The 22354-nt window shown below is 43.5% G+C and overlaps 1 protein-coding gene across 1 annotated transcript in view; it reads left to right on the top strand.

Annotated features, from left to right (window-relative positions):
• Positions 1 to 1065: 1065 nt before the first annotated feature.
• The window catches only part of ROR1 (receptor tyrosine kinase like orphan receptor 1), a 395062-nt gene continuing 373773 nt past the window's right edge, over positions 1066 to 22354 (top strand). The window contains exon 1 of the mRNA XM_082265154.1: positions 1066 to 1340. Coding sequence (XP_082121280.1) covers positions 1205 to 1340 — 136 coding nt within the window. The 5' untranslated portion in view covers positions 1066 to 1204. The remainder of the gene's footprint in view (positions 1341 to 22354) is intronic.

Raw genomic sequence — 22354 nt, 5'->3', positions numbered from 1 at the left:
TAAAGTATTCGTATTTATAAAAATGTATATATAATTATAAATATTTGTATGTTTTTTACATTAAGGCCCCGTTCACACAGGGGCGATCCGACTTCGGGGGGCGACCTCGGAGCGGCCGCCACGGACTTCATAACATTGAAGTCTATGGCGGTCGCCTCCGGGTCGCCCCAAAGAAGCTCCGGACCCTTTTTCTAAGTCGGAGCGACTTGTGTCGCTCCTATTAGAACGGGTCCGCAGCTTCCCTATGGAAGGCGACCTACGGCGACCTGTGAGGCGACCAGGTCGCCTCACAGGTCGCCTTAGTGTGAACGGGGACTTATAGTAATGTTTATATGTATATATTATATACAAAATAAATAAATGTTTATATTTATAAATATTTTGTATTTATAAAAATGTATATATAATTATGAATATTTGTATGTTTTTTACATTTACAGTAATGTTTATATGTATATATTATATACAAAATAAATAAATGTTTATATTTATAAATATTTTGTATTTATAAAAATGTATATATAATTATAAATATTTGTATGTTTTTTTTACGTTTATATTAAGTTGTTTATATGTATATATTATTTAAAAATAAATAAAAGTGTATATTTATAAATATTATATATTTATAACAATGTATATATATTTATAAATATTTGTATCTATTTTTTAAATTTAAATTTAATTTTATCTTTATACGTTACTCATTTTTGTTCTTTTTTTTCTTTTTGCCCTGACGTCTAAAAGAAGTCAGTGATCCAAACAATACAGCTTCATGTGACAATTTCTACCAAAATCATGTGCTCCCCAATGACCCCAAACCTGAAGCAATAGAAATGATACATTTGCATATATTTGTAAATAAAATCTCACACTGAGAATGTAATGAGTTGATGGTGTCAGACAGCGATCTAGCAATATATATGAATGGGTCTTGCAGTACCCACAGTGGGCCGGCAGGTGTCGCTGCGCCCCCTCCTCTGTTCCCAGGCTGCGCAGAGTTTGGAAAGTGACAAGTGAAGGGGGGTGAGAAAGTTTGGAGAGGGAGAGAGAGAGAGAGGGAGGCTGAGAGTAAAAGCAGCTCCGACCTCTCAGAGCCCTCCGGAAAGGAGGAAAGTCTTTGGCTCCATAAACTCCATCAGAGAGAGAAGGAGGTGTGCAGCCTGGGGCCACAACTCACTGCTCAGACCATCCTAGAGGACTCATGGGGGCATCCCAGGGACAGAGGGGACCCCAAATCTACAAAGTGCTGGGGACTGATCACAGATCCACAGGGATGTACTCACTCCTACTGATCACTGCTTGGCTGGACATTGGCTTGTGGGCACACTGGACTCAAGGTAGGGCCTGTGGGGGCTTCATATGGGGGAAGGGGTGCTGGTACAGATGTGCATTGATGGAAAGTTTCTGTGCTGTGCAGTTCTCCTGCAGGATTGGAGGAAGAGCAGTCATGTATGGAGAGACAGATCACCTTTAGAGGGGCCAGATCACCTATACAGGGGTTACTTCTCATATGAAGGGGGTCTTTTCATCTATAGAGAGGTCTGTTCACCTATAGAGGGGTTGCTTCTTATATGGAGGGGGTCAATTCATCTATAGAGAGGCCAGTTCACCTATAGAGGGGTCTGTTTTCCTATTGAAGGGTTTCTTCACCTATAGAGTGATTACTTCTCGTTTGGAGGAGGTCAGTTCATATATAGGGGTCTGTTCACCTATGGAGGGGTCTGTTCACCTATTAAAGGCTATGTTCACCTATAGAGGGGTTACTTCTCATATGGAGGGGGTCTGTTCACCTATAGAGGGGTCTGTTCACCTATGGGGGGGTTACTTCTTATATGGAGGAGGTCAATTCATCTATAGAGGGGTCAGTTCATATATAGAGGGGTCTGTTCACCTATGGAGGGGTCTGATCACCTATTAAAGGCTATGTTCACCTATAGAGGGGTTACTTTTCATATGGAGGGGGTCTGCTCACCTATAGGGGGTTACTTCTTATATGGAGGGGTTCAATTCATCTATAGAGAGGCCAGTTTACCTATAGAGGGGTCTGTTCTCCTATTGAAGGGTGTCTTCACCTATAGAATGGTTATTTCTCGTTTGGAGGAGGTTAGTTCATCTATAGAGGGGTCTGTTCTCCTATTGGAGGGTTTCTTCACCTATAGAGTGGTTACTTCTCATTTGGAGGAGGTCAGTTCATCTATAGAGGGGTCTGTTCACATATGGAGGGGTCTGATCACCTATTAAAGGCTATGTTCACCTCTAGAGGGGTTACTTTTCATATGGAGGGGGTCTGCTCACCTATAGGGGGGTTACTTCTTATATGGAGGGGGTCAATTCAGCTATAGAGAGGCCCGTTTACCTATAGAGGGGTCTGTTCTCCTATTGAAGGGTTTTTTCATCTATAGAATGTTTATTTCTTGTTTGGAGGAGGTTAGTTCATCTATAGAGGGGTCTGTTCTCCTATTGGAGGGTTTCTTCACCTATAGAGTGGTTACTTTTCATTTGGAGGAGGTCAGTTCATCTATAGAGGGGTCTGTTCACCTATGGAGGGGTCTGTTCACCTATGGAGGGGTCTGTTCACCTATTAAAGGGTATGTTCATCTATAGGGGGGTTACTTCTCATATGGAGGGGGTCATTTCACCTATGGAGGGGTCAGTTCACCTATGGATAGTTCAGCTATGAATCCAGACTGTTGTAAATTGCATCCAACATTTAAAAGGAAATTCTTTATTCACTCAATAATTTATTGAACTGGGCCACTTGCCTATAGATCTGTGAATGATTCCTCTATCAAAGTGCTTCCATAAGCCTTAGAAGATTCCTTTAAATTAGTGTCCTATCATTTATAAAACTGGGCAACCCACCAAAAGATCTGTAGATGGTTCAGTTATTACTGTTCTTCCATGACCTATAGAGGATTCCTTTATTGTGGTCACTCATTTATTGAACTCGGCCACTTACCTGTAGATCTGTGAATGTTACTACTATTTCAGTGCTTCCATCACCTATAGAGGATTCTTTTATATGAGTGGTCATTCATTTATAGAATTGGGCCACTCATCTATAGGACTGTAGATGTCTCGGCTATGACAGTGCTTCCATCACCTATAGAGGATTCCTTTATGTGACTGGTCAATAGTTTAAAGAACTGGGCCACCTACCTATAGATCTGTAGATGGCTTGGCGATGGCAGTGCTTCCCTAAAGTATAGAGGGTCCATTTATATTAATGGTTACTAATTTACAGTACTGGGCATTTTCCTAAAGATCTGTATATGGCTTGGATATGGAAGTGCTTCCATGAACTATCATGATTCACTTTATAAGTTATCAATCATTTATAGAGTTGGATCAGTCACCTATATATCTGTAGATGTCTCGGTTATGACAGTGCTTCCATCACCTATAGAGGATTCCTTTATTTGAATTGTCACTAGCTTAAAGAACTGGGCCACCTACCTATAGATCTATAGATGGCTTGGCTATGGCAGTGCTTCCCTAATCTATAGAGGGTCCCTTTATATGAATGGTTACTCATTTACATTACTGGGCCATCTACCTATAGATTTATATATGGCTTGGCTATGGAAGTGCTTCCATGAACTATCATGGGTCACTTTATAGGAGTGATCAATCATTTATAGAGTTCACCTATATACAGTATCTGTAGATGTCTTGGCTATGACATTGCTTCCATCACCTATAAAGGATTCCTTTATGTGAGTGGTCATTTATAGAGTTTAGACACTCACCCGTGGGTCTATAGATGGCTTGGTTATTACATTGCTTCCATCATCTATAGAGGATTCCTTATAAATGGTCAGCCATTTTATGTACCTGGTCCAGTCACCTATAGATCTGTAAATGGCTTGGCTATTATAGTGCTGACAGCAGTGGCCAGCCATCAGCAGGAGAACTGGTCTCTCGCATGCAGAATAGGAGAGATGCCTATAAAAAATGTGCTATAATCTGGAAATCCAGGTAATTGTAGATTCGGTCCACCACCTAAACAGGAGTCCTTTATATGAGTGCCTCCCCCCCTTTATCTATAGATTTGATTTGACCTCTCAATTCCTGAATAGCAGTCCCAGACATATGGCCAGTCCGGTATGGAAAGGGGGGGAACTCTCCTATACGTGTGGAGAGCTGTAGGAATGGTCATCTTTAGGAAGAGTGACTCATTCATGGTACAAAGCGGGTCAGTATCTTTTAGATTTGATGTTTATTTAAGCATAGGTTCTGGCATAGAAAACACCACTGAGAAACAATCATTGCACATATTCATATACATACAGGAACACCATCCAAGTAGAAAGGGTCCCAAGTACAAGGGGTCACTTGTCTAAGCATCATTGTCCTTATAACAGACCAGATGGGTCAAGTTGTTGAATGAAGCTCTCATGATCTGACAAGGCAACAAATTTTATCGCCTGGCGTGTTCTGCTTTCCAACCAGCGCCATTGAGGATTCAGCCTGACATATTTATTGGCCACTAGACAAAGCAAAGCCTCATTTCCTAACAACACAAAACACTTATATTAACGTGTTACAACCCGGTCCCACACTTCGTAAGGGCTCCTCCACTCCCTAGCGGAATGAATTCCTGATTTTTGCACAGCGTTGTTCAAGGTTATTATTGTCTGTTGGTTCTCCTGCATGCAGGCCATTGTGTACTTAGTGGTAGATGCCTACAACTGGACTTGTTCTGTAATGATAATAAAGCATCTTCTCCAATGCACTTCTTCGGTTCAGTTCATGTCTGTGTGAATGCCTTCATTTATGCAGGTCATGGTTTATTTGACAGTAGTTACCTTTAACTGGACTTGTTGGAGATTTATCATAGCTTATCCAAGCTCCTGCTTCAGGTTTAATGAGAGTCACAACCATTCCTGAACCAGTTATAGGGTATATACCCCAAAATGACTGCCAATATGTCTGTGAATGCTCTCATTTGTCCATGACATGGTTTATCTAATAGAACAGTGATGGCGAACCTTGGCACCCCAGATGTTTTGGAACTACATTTCCCATGATGCTCATGCACTCTGCAGTGAAGTTGAGCATCATGGGAAATGTAATTCCAAAACATCTGGGGTGCCAAGGTTCGCCATCACTGTAATAGAAGGTACCTTCAATTGGACTTGTTGAAGAAGTTTCATAGCTGATCTAAGCTCCTGCTTCAGTTTTAATGAGTGTCAGATCTTTTCCTGAACCAGTTTTAGGGTATATACCCCAATATGACTGCCAATATGTATGTGAAGGTTCTCATGTATGCAGGCCATAATGTTCTTAGCAGTAGTTACCTTCAACTGGACTTGTTCTGTAATGCTGAAGACCTCTTGTATCTTCTCCAAGGCACTTCTAATTGGTGTCAGGAACATTCCTGCAGCAGTTTTAGGATATACACCCCAAAATGATCGTCAATATGTCTGTGAAGGTTCCCATGCACGCAGGCCATGGTGTACCTTGTAGTAGTTACCATCAACTGGGCTTCTTGAATAAGTTTCAAACCTTATCTAAGCCTCTTCTTCAGTCCTAATGTGTGTCAGAACTATTCTTGAACCCGTTTTGGGGTATACACCCCAAAATGACTGCCAATATGTCTGCAAAGTTACTCATATATCTAGGTCATGGTGTATCAAGTAGTAGTGATCACCATCAACTAGACTTGTTCTGTAATGCTGAAAATGTTTGGATGAGCTTATCCATACCACTTCTTTTCAAGATTATTTGTGCTTCTTATTGTTAGTAACTAATAATATTATACACCCAAAATGATATGTTTGGGAAGATTTTTATCTGTCCAGGTCCTGGTGTATATGACAGTAGTTAGTTAAGTTTAATTGGACTTGTTCTGTGACATTGAAGATGTTTCGTAGTTTTTTCAAAGCTCATTCTTCAGTTCCGTTCCATAACTGTTAGCACGTCTCATTATAATAATATTATACACCCCGAAATGATTTACGATATTTTTTTGAAGGTTCTCATCTGTCCAGGCCATGGTATATCTGGCAGTAGTCACCTTCAACTGGACTTGTTCTGTAATGCTGAAGACCTCTTGTATCTTCTCCAAGGCACTTCTTCAGTTCTAATGGGTGTCAGGAACATTCCTGCAGCAGTTTTAGGATATACACCCCAAAATGATTGCCAATATGTCTGTGAATGTTCCCATGCAAGCAGGCCATGGTGTACCTTGTAGTAGTTACCGTCAACTGGGCTTGTTGAATAAGTTTCAAACCTTATATAAGCCTCTTCTTCAATCCTAATGAGTGTCAGAAGTATTCTTGAACCCGTTTTAGGGTATACACCCCAAAATGACTGCCAATATGTCTGCAAAGTTACTCATATATCTAGGTCATGGTATATCTAGTAGTAGTGATTACCATCAACTGGCCTTGTTCTGTAATGCTGAAGACCTCTTGTATCTTCTCCAAGGCACTTCTTCAGTTCTAATGAGTGTCAGGAACATTCCTGCATCAGTTTTAGGATATACACCCCAAAATGATTGCCAATATGTCTGTGAAGGTTCCCATGCATGTAGGCCATGGTGTACTTTGTGTTAGTTACCTTCAACTGGGCTTGTTGAATAAGTTTCATAGCTTATCTAAGCCCCTTCTTCAGTCCTAATGAGTGTCAGAACTATTCTTGAATCTGTTTTAGGGTATACACCCCAAAATGACTGCCAATATGTCTGCAAAGTTACTCATATATCTAGGTCATGGTGTATTTAGTAGTAGTGATCACCATCAACTGGACTTTTTTTTGTAATGTTGAAAATGTTTGGATGAGCTTATCCATACCACTTCTTTTCAAGATTATTTGTGCTTCTTATTGTTAGTAACTAATAATATTATACACCCAAAATTATATGTTTGGGAAGATTTTTATCTGTCCAGGTCCTGGTGTATATAACAGTAGTTAGTTAAGTTTAATTGGACTTGTTCTGTAATATTGAAGATGTTTTGTAGTTTCTCAAAGCTCATTCTTCAGTTCCGTTCCATAAGTGTCCATTCACACTACCGCGACTTATCAGGCGACTTGTCAGCCTGACAAGTCGCGGTCCGTCGCGGCCCATTGTGTGCTAATAGGAGCGACACAAGTCACTCCGACTTAGAAAAAGGTTCCTGTACTACTTCGGGGCGACCTGGAGTGACTTGCAGAGGCATTCATTATATGAAGTCGGTGCAAGTCGCGCCGAAGTCGCGGTGCACGGGACTTCACAGGTCGCCCCCGAAGTCGTGCCGCGTTAGTGTGAACCGGCACTAATTGTTAGCACGTCTTATTGTTGGTAAATAATAATATTATACATCCCGAAATTCAAAGCTCATTCTTCAGTTCCATTTCTTAATAATTGTTAGCACGTCTCATTGTTGGTAAATAATAATATTATACACACCAAAATGATTTACAATATTTTTTTGAAGGTTCTCATCTGTCCAGGCCATGGTATATCTGGCAGTAGTTAGTTACCTTTAATTGAACTTGTTCTATAACATTGAAGACGTTTCGTAGCTTCTCAAAGCTCATTCTTTTGGATTGTTGCATAATTATTATTACTGCTCACTCATTGTTAGTAAATATTATTTTTAGGATTACTTGATAGGGCAAAGTGCAGTTCTTTTATATTGACAGCAAATTGTAATTTTTCAGTGTAAACTGATGGAAAGCTCATTCTTGTTGCTTGTTATATTTATTTACACTTTACACATCATTTGTGCTGCAGGCATTCCCATACTCAGTTGAAGTCTGCTGCTAAGTGCCTGATCTGCGACAGTGAATTTCAGATTCTTCCGAATTTCGCCCAGCTATTGTCTGGCTGTAAATGTTTCACAGATACAATTGTAACAATAATAAAAGAGCTAAAAGTCACATGTTTCATCTGTGATTGATTGCTTGCATAAAAGTTAAATAAGCCTTTTAAGACCTCTGATTCGAAACAAAAAGCCCAAGCAGGGGCCTGTCGGCCTTCGGTCGCATGCTGGGATGTGTAGTACGGCAAATTTCACAGAAGGTTGCTTTGAGTTGTTCCTCTTAGTTTAATATAACAGAAGTACCCCTGGGCCGTGGCATCAGTTTCAACCAGGCATCCATGGAAGGCTAGGGTTCCTCCAGAGGTTGCAAGGAGTTTCTTGAGCTGTGGCTGACTGACCAAAGATTCCAACACCACTTGGCAGAACCATCTGCATGACACCAATGATCTTGGCATACATATAGACGGGGCTAGTTAGTTGTTACTCTATGAAGAAGGAAGGCACACAGTGACCAAGTATAGTGGCACAATTATTATTTGGTTGAATGACGGTAACACAAAACACATGAAGAATAGCGGTAAGGCACATGGCTTAACAGTTCCAAACACTATGGTACCATAGACTCGGTAAGTTAGTACACAGAGGCACAATAGTTCTTAGCAATATTAGAGGCACTTCAAGGTAGTCCCAGCGGGGAGAATGGCATTCTATTAGGCTTACGTTACCAGCTCGGCATCTGAGGGGAGGAGTGGCTGTAGGCAGAGTAGCGGCATAGCGGTACTGTGAATGGCTGATCCTAAGAATCTTTATCAAAGTACTGAAGTCCCAGGAAAGTAGAGCCAGCAGCAATGCCCCTAGTCCAGTGATGGCGAAACTTGGCACCCCAGATGTTTTGGAACTACATTTCCCATGATGCTCAACTACATTGTAGAGTGCATGAGCATCATGGGAAATGTAGTTCCAAAACATCTGGGGTGCTAAGGTTTGCCATTACTGCCCTAGTCCATCCCTCCTCGACAGAAACCTCTCCTTATGGCTAAATGAGCTGTCCCTGTCCAGCGTAGATCCTGTCCCTACTCTAGCTACTTCGCAAATGCGTGCCAACTGCAGTGGGGCACTGCTATTTATTAGCATTGCACCCACTAATGCTGGCCGCTGGGGTAATTTAGCGTTGCAGCGTCCAATCAGACTTCTGCTCACCTGGGGACCCCTATGGAGGCTGCAGAGGAACAAATTGCCTTGTATCCTCCATTCCCTTTGTACAGCGGACAGTGATACAGCACCACCTACAGAGGGGAGGGCAAACTGCACCTCCTGGCTACATACCGATATAAAGGTGGCATTCTGACTATAACTGTAAGTGTGCATTCTTCCCACTGACCGTCAATGTATTGGGGGAGGGGCATTCTTCCCACTGACCACCAATGTAAGGAGCATTCTTCCCACTGACCACCAATGTAAAGAACATTCTTCTCACTGACCACCAATGTAAGGAGCATTCTTCCCACTGATCACCAATGTAAGGAACATTCTTCCCACTGATCACCAATGTAAAGAACATTCTTCCCACTGATCACCAATGTAAGGAACATTCTTCCCACTGATCACCAATGTAAGGAGCATTCTTCCCACTGACCACCAATGTAAGGGGGGCATTCTTCCCACTGACCACCAATGTAAGGAGCATTCTTCCCACTGGCCACCAATGTAAAGAGCATTCTTCCCACTGATCATCATAAATGCATGGAGGGAATTCTTCCCATTGGCCAATGTAAGGGGCTTTTTTCTCATTGGCTCCCAACGAATATGTTCTTGCAGGTATTCTATGAGACCTGTAATGTGATATGATGGGCAATAATGTGATATGATTGGCAGTAATGTGATATGATGGGCATTAATGTAATATGAAGGACAGTAATGTGATATGAAGAGCAGTAATGTGATGTGATGGGCAGTAATGTGATGTGAAGGGCGGTAATGTGATATAAAGGGCAGTAATGTGATATGAAGAGCAGTAATGTGATATGAAGGGCAGTAATGTGATATGAAGGGCAGTAATGTGATATGAAGAGCAGTAATGTGATATGAAGGGCAGTAATGTGATATGAAGAGCAGTAATGTGATATGATGGGCGGTAATGTGATATGAAGGGCAGTAATGTGATATTAAGGGCAGTAATGTGATGTGAAGGGCAGTAATGTGATATGAAGAGCAGTAATGTGATATGATGGGCGGTAATGTGATATGAAGAGCAGTAATGTGATATGAAGGGCAGTAATGTGATATGAAGGGCAGTAATGTGATATGAAGAGCAGTAATGTGATATGATGGGCGGTAATGTGATATGAAGAGCAGTAATGTGATGTGAAGGGCGGTAATGTGATATGAAGAGCAGTAATGTGGTATGAAAGGCGGTAATCTAATATGGTGGACAGTAATTTGTTATGGTAGGAAGTAATGTGATATAATAAGCAATAATGTGATATGAAGGGCAATTATGTGATATCATGAGCAGTAATATGATATGATGGGCAGTAATGTGGTATGATGGGCAGTAATGTTATATGATGGGCAGTAATGTGAGATGATGGGCAGTAATGTGAGATGATGGGCAGTAATGTAATATGATGGGCGGTAATGTTATATGATGGGCGGTAATGAGATATGATGGGCGGTAATGTGATATGAAGGGCGGTAATTTGATATGAAGGGCGGTAATTTGATATGAAGGGCAGTAATTTAATATGAAGGGCGGTAATGTAATGTGATGGGCGGTAATGTGATATGAAGGGCAGTAATGTGATATGATGGGCGGTAATGTGATATGAAGGGCAGTAATGTGGTATGAAGGGCGGTAATGTAATATGATGGGCAGTAATGTGATATGATGAGCAGTAATGTGATATGATGGGCAGTAATGTGATATGATGGGCAGTAATGTGATATGTAGGGCAGTAATGTGATATGAAGGGCAGTAATGTGATATGAAGGGGAGTAATGTGATATGATGGGCAGTAATGTGATATGATGGGCAGTAATGTGATATGATGGGCAGTAATGTGATATGTAGGGCAGTAATGTGATATGAAGGGCAGTAATGTGATATGATGGGCGGTAATGTGATATGTAGGCAGAGATGTATAGTAACGAAGTAGAACTACTTAAGTACTGTACTTAAGTACCGAAATGCGGTATCTGTACTTTCCTAGAGTAGAATTTTTTTCTCCTACTTCTACTTTTACTTCACTACATTTTTTCGATGATTTCGATACTTCTACTCAAGTATTTTTTTTTTGTGCTGCATAGTTACTCGTTACTTTTAAAAAAATTACCACTGCCAGAACAGTAGATGGCAGGTTGCATAAAGCTCAAAAAAATGTGTATAATGTCATTTGTAAATCAGCGCATACGAAAATAAAGGCTGTGTATAATAAAAGCTGCTATACCAAATCTTTCCAATAAAAAGAAAATATGAAACAAACAAATAAATGGTGCTACAGCGCTTAAAGTGCATCAAGAAACTACTAACAAACACAGGTTAATCATTTGAATAAATCATTTGAAATAATAAAAACAATATGATGTTCAAACTTTTGACTTCTTTCTTTAATAACTACATAACACAGTACTTGTACTTCTACTTTCAGTACTTGAGTAGAAATTTTTTTTCAAAACTACTGGTACTTTTTACTTTTAGTACTTAAGTAGCAAATTTTTTGAAAAAACTACTTGCAATACTTAAGTAAAAAAAATGTTGAATACTTTAGTACTTCTACTTAAGTAACTTTTTCTGCGAGCACTTCCACTTCTACTCAAGTAATTTTTTGATCGAGCACTTGTACTTTTACTCAAGTAGAAATTTCGAGTACTTTATACAAGTCTGTATGTAGGGCAGTGATGTGATATGAAGGGCAGTAATGTGAGATGATGGGCGGTAATGTGATATGAAGGGCAGTGATGTGATATGATGGACAGTAATGTAATATGATGGGAGGTTATGTGATATGATGGGCAGTAATGTGATATGATGGGCAGTAATGTGATATGATGGGCGGTAATGTGATATGAAGGGCAGTAATTTGATATGATGGGCAGTAATGTGATATGATGGGTGGTAATGTGATATGTAGGGCAGTGATGTGATATGATGGGCGGTAATGTGATATGAAGGGCAGTAATGTGGTATGAAGGGCAGTAATGTGATATGATGGGCAGTAATGTGATATGATGGGCGGTAATGAGATATGATGGGCGGTAATGTGATATGATGGGCGGTAATGTGATATGAAATTGTTGTAAAAAAGTAGCAATCTGTGATAATTTATCTAGAATGTTGCAGCCACCAAAGTTGAGAAGGAGTCCTGTGTCACCTACTACATGGCACACTAATGCACTTATTCCATGCACCTGAAAATATATGCAATCACGCAAACTGCGACATTCTACGATTCTGACGCACATGTTGCATTGTGAATCATTGTTTATGTGTCGCACTAGAAAACATTTTACAGTCTTAACTTTTTTTATGACGCAGTGCTTCATTATCGATTATCAGGCCCATTGATAAGAATATCTGAATACATTTACATTGATATCTATATTTCAAAAAAACAAACTCATTTTTTCATCTGACGAGGTTGACGTACTGAGAATTTAGTGGTTAGGAGTCGGACTGCACTCCGCTGGTTGTTGGGAGCGTGACCTTTTCTTCATAGACCATTTTATCAGCCGCTAAATGAGATAGTAGAATAAATCTTATGTCAGGGGTCCATTTTCATCAGAAGAGCCTTCCATGGCTTCCAATCTGCGGAAGAGATAGATGGAGGTGTCTGAGCATCCTGTACAGGCCTGTTGTCTCTCAGAGGAGAGATAGCTGTATGGGGAGTGAAGGCCTCATTAGCATGTGTCAGCCAGTCCAGGATGCTGGCACAATGGTGGTGAGGGGGCTACTGGTAGAGTTGTGGGGAGGGGGGTACTTGCACAATGGGGATGAGGGAGGTGGTTCTAGGTGCAGTGGTGATGGGGATTGAGGTGATGCTGGCACAGTGTTGTTGAGGAGGGTGGATGTTCAGTGATGATGGTGGGTAAGGGGGGGGGCTGGCACAGTGGTGATGAGAGTGGTACTGGTGCAGTGGTGGTAAGGGGAGTGGTTGCAGTGATAATGATGGGGGGGGGTGAATGGGAAATTATGGGGGGGGGGGTGCTGGAAAGGTGTTGGGGGGGTTGGTTGCAAAGTGGTGAGGGGTGATGGGAGTGTGGGGTTTTAGCATAGTGGTGGAGAGGGAGGTGGTTGCAGGCCATGGGTTGCAGACGGTAATGAGTGGGCTGTCAGACTCCAGATTTAGTACCTCCAACCAGCAGTAAAGGTTGAGCTGGGGGGGGGGGGGGGGGCGGGTGAGTTGTTATGTACAGTATATACTGTATATTCGGGGACAAGGCATACATTGATTTTTTTACAGCAGGCTGGACACTTTTACACATTTAACTAAAAACTTCTATCAATTCCATATAAACACTTCCAGAGTCCACCCTTCCTCCATCCCAAAATCACCCACCCGGAGTCTACCTGTTCTCCATAATCAGATTATCATCCCAGAGTCCACCCTTCCTCCATCATCAGAGAATCCTTCCAGAGTTCACCCTTCCTATATCACCCACCCAGAGTCCACCCGTCCTCCATAATCAGATTATTCTCCCAGAGTCCACCCGTCCTCCATAATCAGATTATTCTCCCAGAGTCCACCCGTCCTCCATAATCAGATTATTCTCCCAGAGTCCACCCGTCCTCCATAATCAGATTATTCTCCCAGAGTCCACCCGTCCTCCATAATTAGATTATTCTCCCAGAGTCCACCCGTCCTCCATAATCAGATCATCCTCCCAAAGTCCACCCTTCCTATATCACCCACCCAGAGTCCACCCGTCCTCCATAATCAGATTATTCTCCCAGAGTCCACCCGTCCTCCATAATCAGATCATCCTCCCAAAGTCCACCCTTCCTTAATCACCCACCCAGAGTCCACCCTTCTTCCATCATCAGATTATCCTCCCAGTGTCCTCCCTACCTTTATCCCCAGATTGGCCGTTCAGAATCCACCTTTCCCCCATCCCAAGATCACCCACTCAGAGTCCACCCTTCCTCCATCATCAGAATATTCTCCCAGTGCCCTCCCTTCCTTTATCCTCAGATTGACCATTCAGAGTCCAGCTTTCCCCCATCCCAAGATCACTCACCCAGAGTCCACCCTTTCTACATTTTCTGGTTACCCACCCAGAGTCTATCCACAGATTGCCCACTCAGAGTCCACATTTCTTCTAGATCACCCACCCAGAGTCCACCCTTCCTCCATCCTCAGATCATCCACCCAAAATCCACCATTCCTATATTCCCAGATCACCCACCCAGAGTCCACTCTTCCTCCATCCTTAGATCACCCACCCAGAGTTCACTCTTCCTCCCTCCTCAGATCACCCACCAAGAGTCCACTCTTCCTCCATCCTCAGATCACCCACCCAGACTCCACCCTTCCTCAATCCTCAGATCACCCACCCAGACTCCACCCTTCCTCAATCCTCAGATCACCCACCCAGACTCCACCCTTCCTCAATCCTCAGATCACCCACCCAGAGTCCACCCTTCCTCCATCCTCAGATCACCCACCCAGAATCCACTCTTCCTCCATCCACAGATAACCCACCCAGAGTCCACTTTTCTTCCATCCTCAGATCACCCACCCAGAGTCCACCCTTCCTCAATCCTCAGATCACCCACCCAGAATCCACTCTTCCTCCATCCTCAGATCACCCACCCAGAGTCCACCCTTCCTCAATCCTCAGATCACCCACCCAGAGTCCACTTTTCTTCCATCCTCAGATCACCCACCCAGAGTCCACCCTTCCTCCATCCTCAGATCATCCACCCAAAATCCACCATTCCTATATTCCCAGATCACCCACCCAGAGTCCACTCTTCCTCAATCCTCAGATCACCCACCCAGAGTCCACTTTTCCTCCATCCTCAGATCACCCACCCAGAATCCAATCTTCCTCCATCCACAGATAACCCACCCAGAATCCACTCTTCCTCCATCCTCAGATCACCCACCCAGAGTCCACTCTTCCTCCATCCTCAGATCACCCACCCAGAGTCCACTCTTCCTCCATCCACAGATAACCCACCCAGAGTTCACTTTTCTTCCATCCTCAGATCACCCACCCAGAGTCCACCCTTCCTCAATCCTTAGATCACCCACCCAGAGTCCACCCTTCCGGTATCAAGACAATATCCTCCCGGACAATATCCCCCCGGACAACATCCCCCCTGGACAACATCCCCCCGGACAATATCCCCCCGGGACAACATCTCCCGGGCAATATCCCCCCCCCGGAAAACATCCCCCTGGACATAGGGTTAGGGTTAGAGGGGGGGATATTGTCTGGGGGGATATTGTCCAGGGGGGATATTGTCTGGGGGGATATTGTCCAGGGAGGATATTATCCGGGTGGATGTTGTCCAGGGGGGATATTGTACGGGGGGATAATGTCCGGGGGATATTGTCCGGGGGGATATTGTCCTAGAATCACCCTTCCTCTATCCTCAGATCACCCACCCAGAATTCACTCTTCCTCCATCCACATATAACCCACCCAGAGTCCACTTTTCTTCCATCCTCAGATCACCCACCCCAGAGTCCACTTTTCCCCCATCTTCAGATCACCCACCCAGAGTCTACCCTTCCTCAATCCTCAGATGACCCACACAGAGTCCATCCTCCCTCTATCCTCAGATCACCCACCCAGAGTCCATCCTTCCTCCATCCTCAGATCACCTACCCAGAGTCCATCCTTCCTCCATCCTCAGATCACCCACCCAGAGTCCATCCTTCCTCCATCCTCAGATCACCCACCCAGAGTCCATCCTTCCTCCATCCTCAGATCACCCACCCAGAGTCCATCCTCCCTCCATCCTCAGATCACCCACCCAGAGTCTACCCTTCCTCAATCCTCAGATCACCTACCCAGAGTCCATCCTCCCTCCATCCTCAGATCAGCCGCCTAGAGTCCACCCTCTCTCAGTCCCCGATTACCGACCTAGAGTCCAACCACACTATATCCTACATCCTCAGATCTTTGCGTTCTCTAACGGAACCCCAGAATATGTGTCGTTGGATTTTTTTTGCGCTTTGTTGCCTCGGCCCGCTCTTATTTAAGAATTGTCACATAAAGCCAAGTACTGGTGGTGGTCCCTGTGTCTAGTCACAGCGTCTGTTTTTGCAGTTTAGTGGGGTAATGATGAGCAATGCTTCAGAATCGATCGTGTTCTTGGTGAGTAGATAAGTTATCTGCAGAGATATTGTTAATAGGAGACGACACCCTGTGATCACCTTTCCCATCCACTTCAGACCGAGTGACCTTTGTTTAAGGTGGATTAATGGTGATAGAGCGGATTATTGGTGATAGAGGTGGAATGACCAGCTTGGTGACTTGTAGATTCATGCTGACAAAACAGACCATGGGACATGGCTAGGTGGAGTAGTCCAGGAGAGGTGTACCCATAATGCTTTGCTGCACATGGGATCATCAATATCCAGTTCTGTTTCTTGCGGGGTCGGGTTGTCGTCGATGGTAACTAAACATAGGGGCTTTTTTTATAAAGCAGTAAATGGGATATTCAGGGACACCATTAGAAATCATGGGGCCCCATAGAGCCTACCTGACAGAGTCTCCTGGGGGGAGGACATAAAATCCTCAGTAGGGTCCTACCTAAGAAAATTGGGGGTCACCATGATGCGCTGTGGGCACCTGGGGGCCCTAGGCCTCACCCAACCCTAAGAATCAATCAGTAGGCTTCTGCTCCTGGGGGAGGAGCACTCTATCTCGCTAGCAAAGCTGTAGCGCTGTCAATCCATTTGTTTTGGCAGCAGCAGTGTAACTGTAAAAATGCTGCACAGGAAGAGGACTACAAACACCCCCTCTTCTATTCTTCATACCGTACTAGGGAAATGTTCTGTAGTTCACCAAGATAATTGGGAACAATGTAACTGGAAAGAATGCAGCACAGAGGACTACAAAAACACCCTCCCCTCTTCTCCAAAACATTGTAGAGAGGTGTTCTGTAGTTCACTTAGATAGCTGGTAACAATGTAACTGAAAATAATGCAGCACAGGCAAAGGAGTAAAAACACCCCCCCCCCCTCCTTCTTCTCCATAACATAAAAGGGAGGTGTTCTGTAGTTAACCAAGATAACAGGGAACAATGTAACTGAAAAGAATGTGACACAGCCAGAGGACTACCCCCCCCCCCCAATCTCCACAACATGGTATGGAGGTGTTCTGTAGTTCACAGAGATAACCATGAACAATGTAACTGAAAAGAATACAGCAGAGGACTAACCCCCCCCCCTTTCTCTATAACATAGTTGGGAGATGTTCTGTAGTTCACTGAGATAGCTGGGAACAATATAACCAAGAAGAATGCAGCACAGGCAGAGGACTACAAAACACCTCCCTCATCTTCTCAATAACATAGTAGGGATGTGATCTGTAGTTCACCGAGATAGCAGGGAACAATGTACCTAATAAGAATGCAGCACATGTAGAGAACTAACCCCCCCCCCCCTTCTCCATAACATAGTAGGGAGATGTTCTGAAGTCCACCAAGATAACTGGGAATGATGTAACTGAAAAGAATGCAGCACAGGCAGAGGACTACAAACCACCTCCCCACCTCTTCTCCATAATATAGCAGGGTGGGGATCTGTAGTTTACTGAGAAAGCTGGGAACAATGTAACTAATAATAATGCAGCACAGACAGAGGACTAAAAATCACCTCCCCCCTTTTCTCCATAACATTGGGGAGGTGTTCTGTAGTTCACAGAGATAGCAGAGAACAATGTAACTGAAAGAAATGCAGCACAGACAGAGGACTAAAAAACACCTCCCCTCATCTTCTCCATAACATAGTAGGGAGTTGTTCTGTAGTTCACCAAGATAGCAGGGAACTATGTAACTGACAAGAATGCAGCACAGGCAGAGGACTAAAAAAACACCTCCCCCCATCTTCTCCATAATATAGTAGGGAGGTGTTCTGTAGTTCACAGAGATAGCTGAGAACAATGTAAGTGATAAGAATGCAGCACAGGCAGAGGACTAAAAAACACCTCCCCCCATCTTCTCCATAACATAGTAGGGAGTTGTTCTGTAGTTCACCAAGATAGCAGGGAACTATGCAACTGACAAGAATGCAGCACAGGCAGAGGACTAAAAATCATCTCCCCTCATCTTCTCCATAATATAGTAGGGAGGTGTTCTGTAGTTCGCCAAGATAACTGGGAATGATGTAACTGAAAAGAATGCAGCACAGGCAGAGGACTACAAACCACCTCCCCACCTCTTCTCCATAATATAGCAGGGTGGGGATCTGTAGTTTACTGAGAAAGCTGGGAACAATGTAACTAATAATAATGCAGCACAGACAGAGGACTAAAAATCACCTCCCCCCTTTTCTCCATAACGTTAGGGAGGTGTTTTGTAGTTCACAGAGATAGCTGAGAACAATGTAATTGATAATAATGCAGCCCCCCTAGACCTAAGGATGTGACCCCTCCAGTGTATGTGTGTAGTAGGGGGCAAGGGCACGGCGGGGGTTGATTTGCCTGGAGTTCAGCTTCCACCAATAGGGAACAGATAAATGGCGCTCATCGGCGGGACTTTTAATGTTCATTTTATGGATAAAAATAACAATTCCTTACAATTCCATATTTAGTATCGATTCCAAATTTATCCTGAAACAAAACAACGATCGTACGTTCCGTATCCCGCCTGCGCTCCCATGAATCGCATATCTTCTTCTCTTTATATGGAAGTCATCAGACTCCATTTAAAAAAAAAAAAAAGGGGGGGGGGGGGAGCCTCAGAAGTGTCTATGGGAGACGGGATGGGGCCGATGTTCAGATCTCCCAGGCTGTTAGTGACGTCTTTGTCATTTTCATGCCTCAGTAAAATCAGCTGAGATATTCTCTGCGAGACTTCAAAGAACAATTAACATAAACAGCAAAAAATAAAAAATCACTCCGCACAAAAAATGGCTGAAGTTTTTATTGAAGTTCCTGGAAGGTTTGAAGGAAAAATGCTGATGATCGGGATCCAATACCTTCCGAGTCACTGACCCACAACCAGCACAGAGGAAGGAATTGGGACTTCTCTCCAACCTATAATTGCTGCATGCTTGTTCCAGGTCAGTGATCCTGAGATATTCAGCCAGACAGCCAGGAGATTAGCATTTTCAGGCCATCAATGGCAGCCCTGTGACAAGTTTACATTAAAGTTAACCACTTAAGCCCTGGAAGATTTTACCCCCTTCCTGACCAGGGCCTATTTTGCGATTCGGCACTGCGTGAATTTAACGGACAATTGCGCGGTCGTGCGAAGCTGTACCTAAACGAAATTGACGTCCTTTTTTCCCACAAACAGAGCTTTCTTTTGGTGGTATTTGATCACCTGTGCAATTTTTTGATCATGCGCTATAAACAAAAAGAGAGCGTCAATTTTGCAAAAATAACAATATTTTTCACATTTTTTTATATGAAATTTCCAAAAAAATGTAAAAATCAAAATTTTTTAACATTTTAGGCCAATTTTTTTTTTCTACCATATGTTTGGTAAAAAAAATCGCAAAAAGCGTATTTTGATTGGTTTGCGCAAAAGTTATCGCGTTTACTAAAAAAGGGAAAGATTTTTGTCATTTTTATTGGGTTTTTTTTAACGAGTAATGGCGGCGATCTGCGATTTTTTTTTTTTTGCAGGACTGCGACATTGCGGCGGACAGATCGGACCCTTGACTGACATTTTTGACACTTTTGGGGTTACCAGTGACATTACTACAGTAATCAGTGCTATACATATGCACTGTTACTGTAAAAATGACACTGGCAGTGAAGGGGTTAACTTTTTTGAGAGGGAGGGGTTAAGTGTGTCCCTAGGGGCGTGCTTCTAACTGTGATTGGATGTGGCTTGAGGTGTAAGAACAGAGATCAACGGTCCTACATAGCAGAACCGTATGATCTCCATTCTTACACAGGGAATAATGACAGGCGGCTGTGTTTACATTAGCCGCCTGCCTTTCTCCCTCTGTAACGGACGATCACGAGTGCCCGGCAGACATCGGGTCCGCCGGTCACATGCGCAGGGGGGTCTGTGACCGAGCAGGAGCCTCCCCAGAGCCTCACAGGCTAGCGACGTAGATCTATGTCGCTTTGCCTGTGAGAGGCTGACTGCCAACGTAAATCGTCTTTAGGCAGTCGGCAAATGGTTAAAGCTGAACTCCAGGCCGATATAAAAAAAACATTCCCCTCTGGGTGATCTCTGTACATTGCAGGGATTTTACCAAACTTTGTTGCAGATTTATTTATTTATTTCAGGTATTTATATAGCGCTGTCAATTTACGCAGCGCTTTACATATACATTGTACATTCACATCAGATTCCTACCTTTTGTTATTCTGAAGAAATCATTGTTTGTTCCTCTGTGCTGAGTGGGTGTAATGGGAGTGGTTTCATAATTATCTATCAGCTGTGGCAGCTGCAGGGCTCCAATGAGGAAATCTGCTGGGCCTGCATCCCTTTAGACGTGTTCCTATTGGGAGAATCTCACCAGAAATGACATTTTTGTTGCAGGGGATGCCAGAAATCTGACTTGTATCTTAGTGCAGACTTCTGGGAAAATTGGTGAGCCAATCACACAAGCAGGAAATGATGTTTCTGGGGGTGTGGTCAGTATACATTCTGTGTACAGAACACCTCCAGGCGGCCATATTGCATTGCATTTTCAGAAAATTACAACAGCTGCAGATTGAAAAAGAAAGGTCATTTTTAATAACATTCAATTGCAATATGATTTGCAATTGTATGCACTATATTGTTTTTTCTTTGTTTGTTATTTTTTTCCCCTACAAACGTGGGGGAAACCATTTAACCACTTTACGACCACCCGCCGCTCCTGCGCGAACCGCTGTAGGTATACGTCGGTCGCGCGCAGGCAGCTAGGGGGCGAGTGCGTTCCTTGTCAGCGGGGAAGCTGATGCAGCGGGCAGGCGGCTCCGATTGAGAGAAGAACGGTCAGCTGTTGTAAACACAGCTGACCGTTCTTCTCCCTGCTAAACCATAGAGCCCCTGTGATCCTTCTATATAGGATCACATGTCTCTAAGGTAATTTCAGAAGCCACGCCCCCCCCCCCCACAGTTGGAATCACTCCCCTAGGCTCACATTTAACCCCTTGATCACCCACAGGGTTAACCCCTTCCCTGCCAGTGTCATTATTACAGTAACATTGCATATTTTTAGCACTGATTACTGTAGAAAGGTCACTGGTCCCCCCAAAAGTGTCAAAAATGTCAGTCAGGGGTCCGATCTGTCCGCCGCAAAAAATGGCAGATTTTTTACATTTTTTTGGGGGGAATTTCATATAAAAAAATGTGAAAAATATTGTTATTTTTGCAAAATTTACGCTCTTTTTTTGTTTATAGCGCAAAAAGTAAAAATCGCACAGGTGATCAAATACCTCCAAAAGAAAGCTCTGTTTGTGGGAAAAAAAGGACGTCAAATTCCTTTAGGTACAGCGTCGCACGACCGCACAATTGTCCGTTAAATTCACGCAGTAAAAAATCGCAAAAAACCCACTGGTCAGGAGGGTAAAATCTTCCGGGGCTTAAGTGGTTAAAGGGGGCAAATCCTTTCCAGTCCAGAAGTGGTTAAGGTGTCCTGCCACCCTATTCTCAATGATAGAGCTGCCTTAACCCAGCACACCTTTAAAGCATTTCGCATTGATGCATGTGCGTTATCGCAGCGCATAGTGCTGACAGTTCCAACTATTTACACTGGTGAAGCATTTCTTTTCCTAATCTTCATTGCTAAACCACAGTCTGACAACGGTGAAGCTTTCCAGGGAGTGCATCCCCAAGCCAACTGGTCCAATCCAGTAGATAAAAGGGACGTGTTTAATTATCGCTCATTATTAGCTACTGCTAATCTCTGCGCCTGATTTGAGCCGTGTGTACACATACATCTCCTGGAGAATCCCATGTGTCAGCAGCCAAACCCAGACTGCCATAAAACAGCTAATGGCGATTGTCCTCCTTGTCTGCATCGTATTGTCGTCTCTGAGACGAGCCGGATCCGATTGGCTGCTGCCAAGAGCGGCGGCGCTGATTGTGTGCAGGCCACGTTTTCCATGATGCAGGCCTCTTATATTCTATAAATAAATGGTGGGAGAATGGAGACGCTGAAAGCAACGCTAAGGCCAAGTTATATTTAATGTTTTCTGCTAATGGGGGTGGCTCAGTGGTTAGGACTTCAGCCTTGCAGCACTGGGGTCCTTGGTTCAAACCCAATTCAGGACACCATCTGCATGGAGTTTGCATGTTGTCCCTGTGCTTGCTTAGGTTTCCTCCTACACTCCAAAGACATGCTGGGTGGTTAATTGTAAAAAAAATTAGCCACTGTCCTTTGCAGCAAGGAACATTGGAGGGCAACATATGTCAAAAAAAGGCCAAGGAATATTCCAAGCTCTACTTGCCAACCAAATTGTCCTGTCTAATGGTATGT

This window comes from Pelophylax lessonae, assembly GCF_965119305.1.
Source record: "Pelophylax lessonae genome assembly, chromosome: 8".
Lineage (NCBI taxonomy): Eukaryota > Metazoa > Chordata > Amphibia > Anura > Ranidae > Pelophylax > Pelophylax lessonae.
Note: the sequence above shows the minus strand (reverse complement) of the source record. Positions and strands in the feature narration are given on the sequence as shown.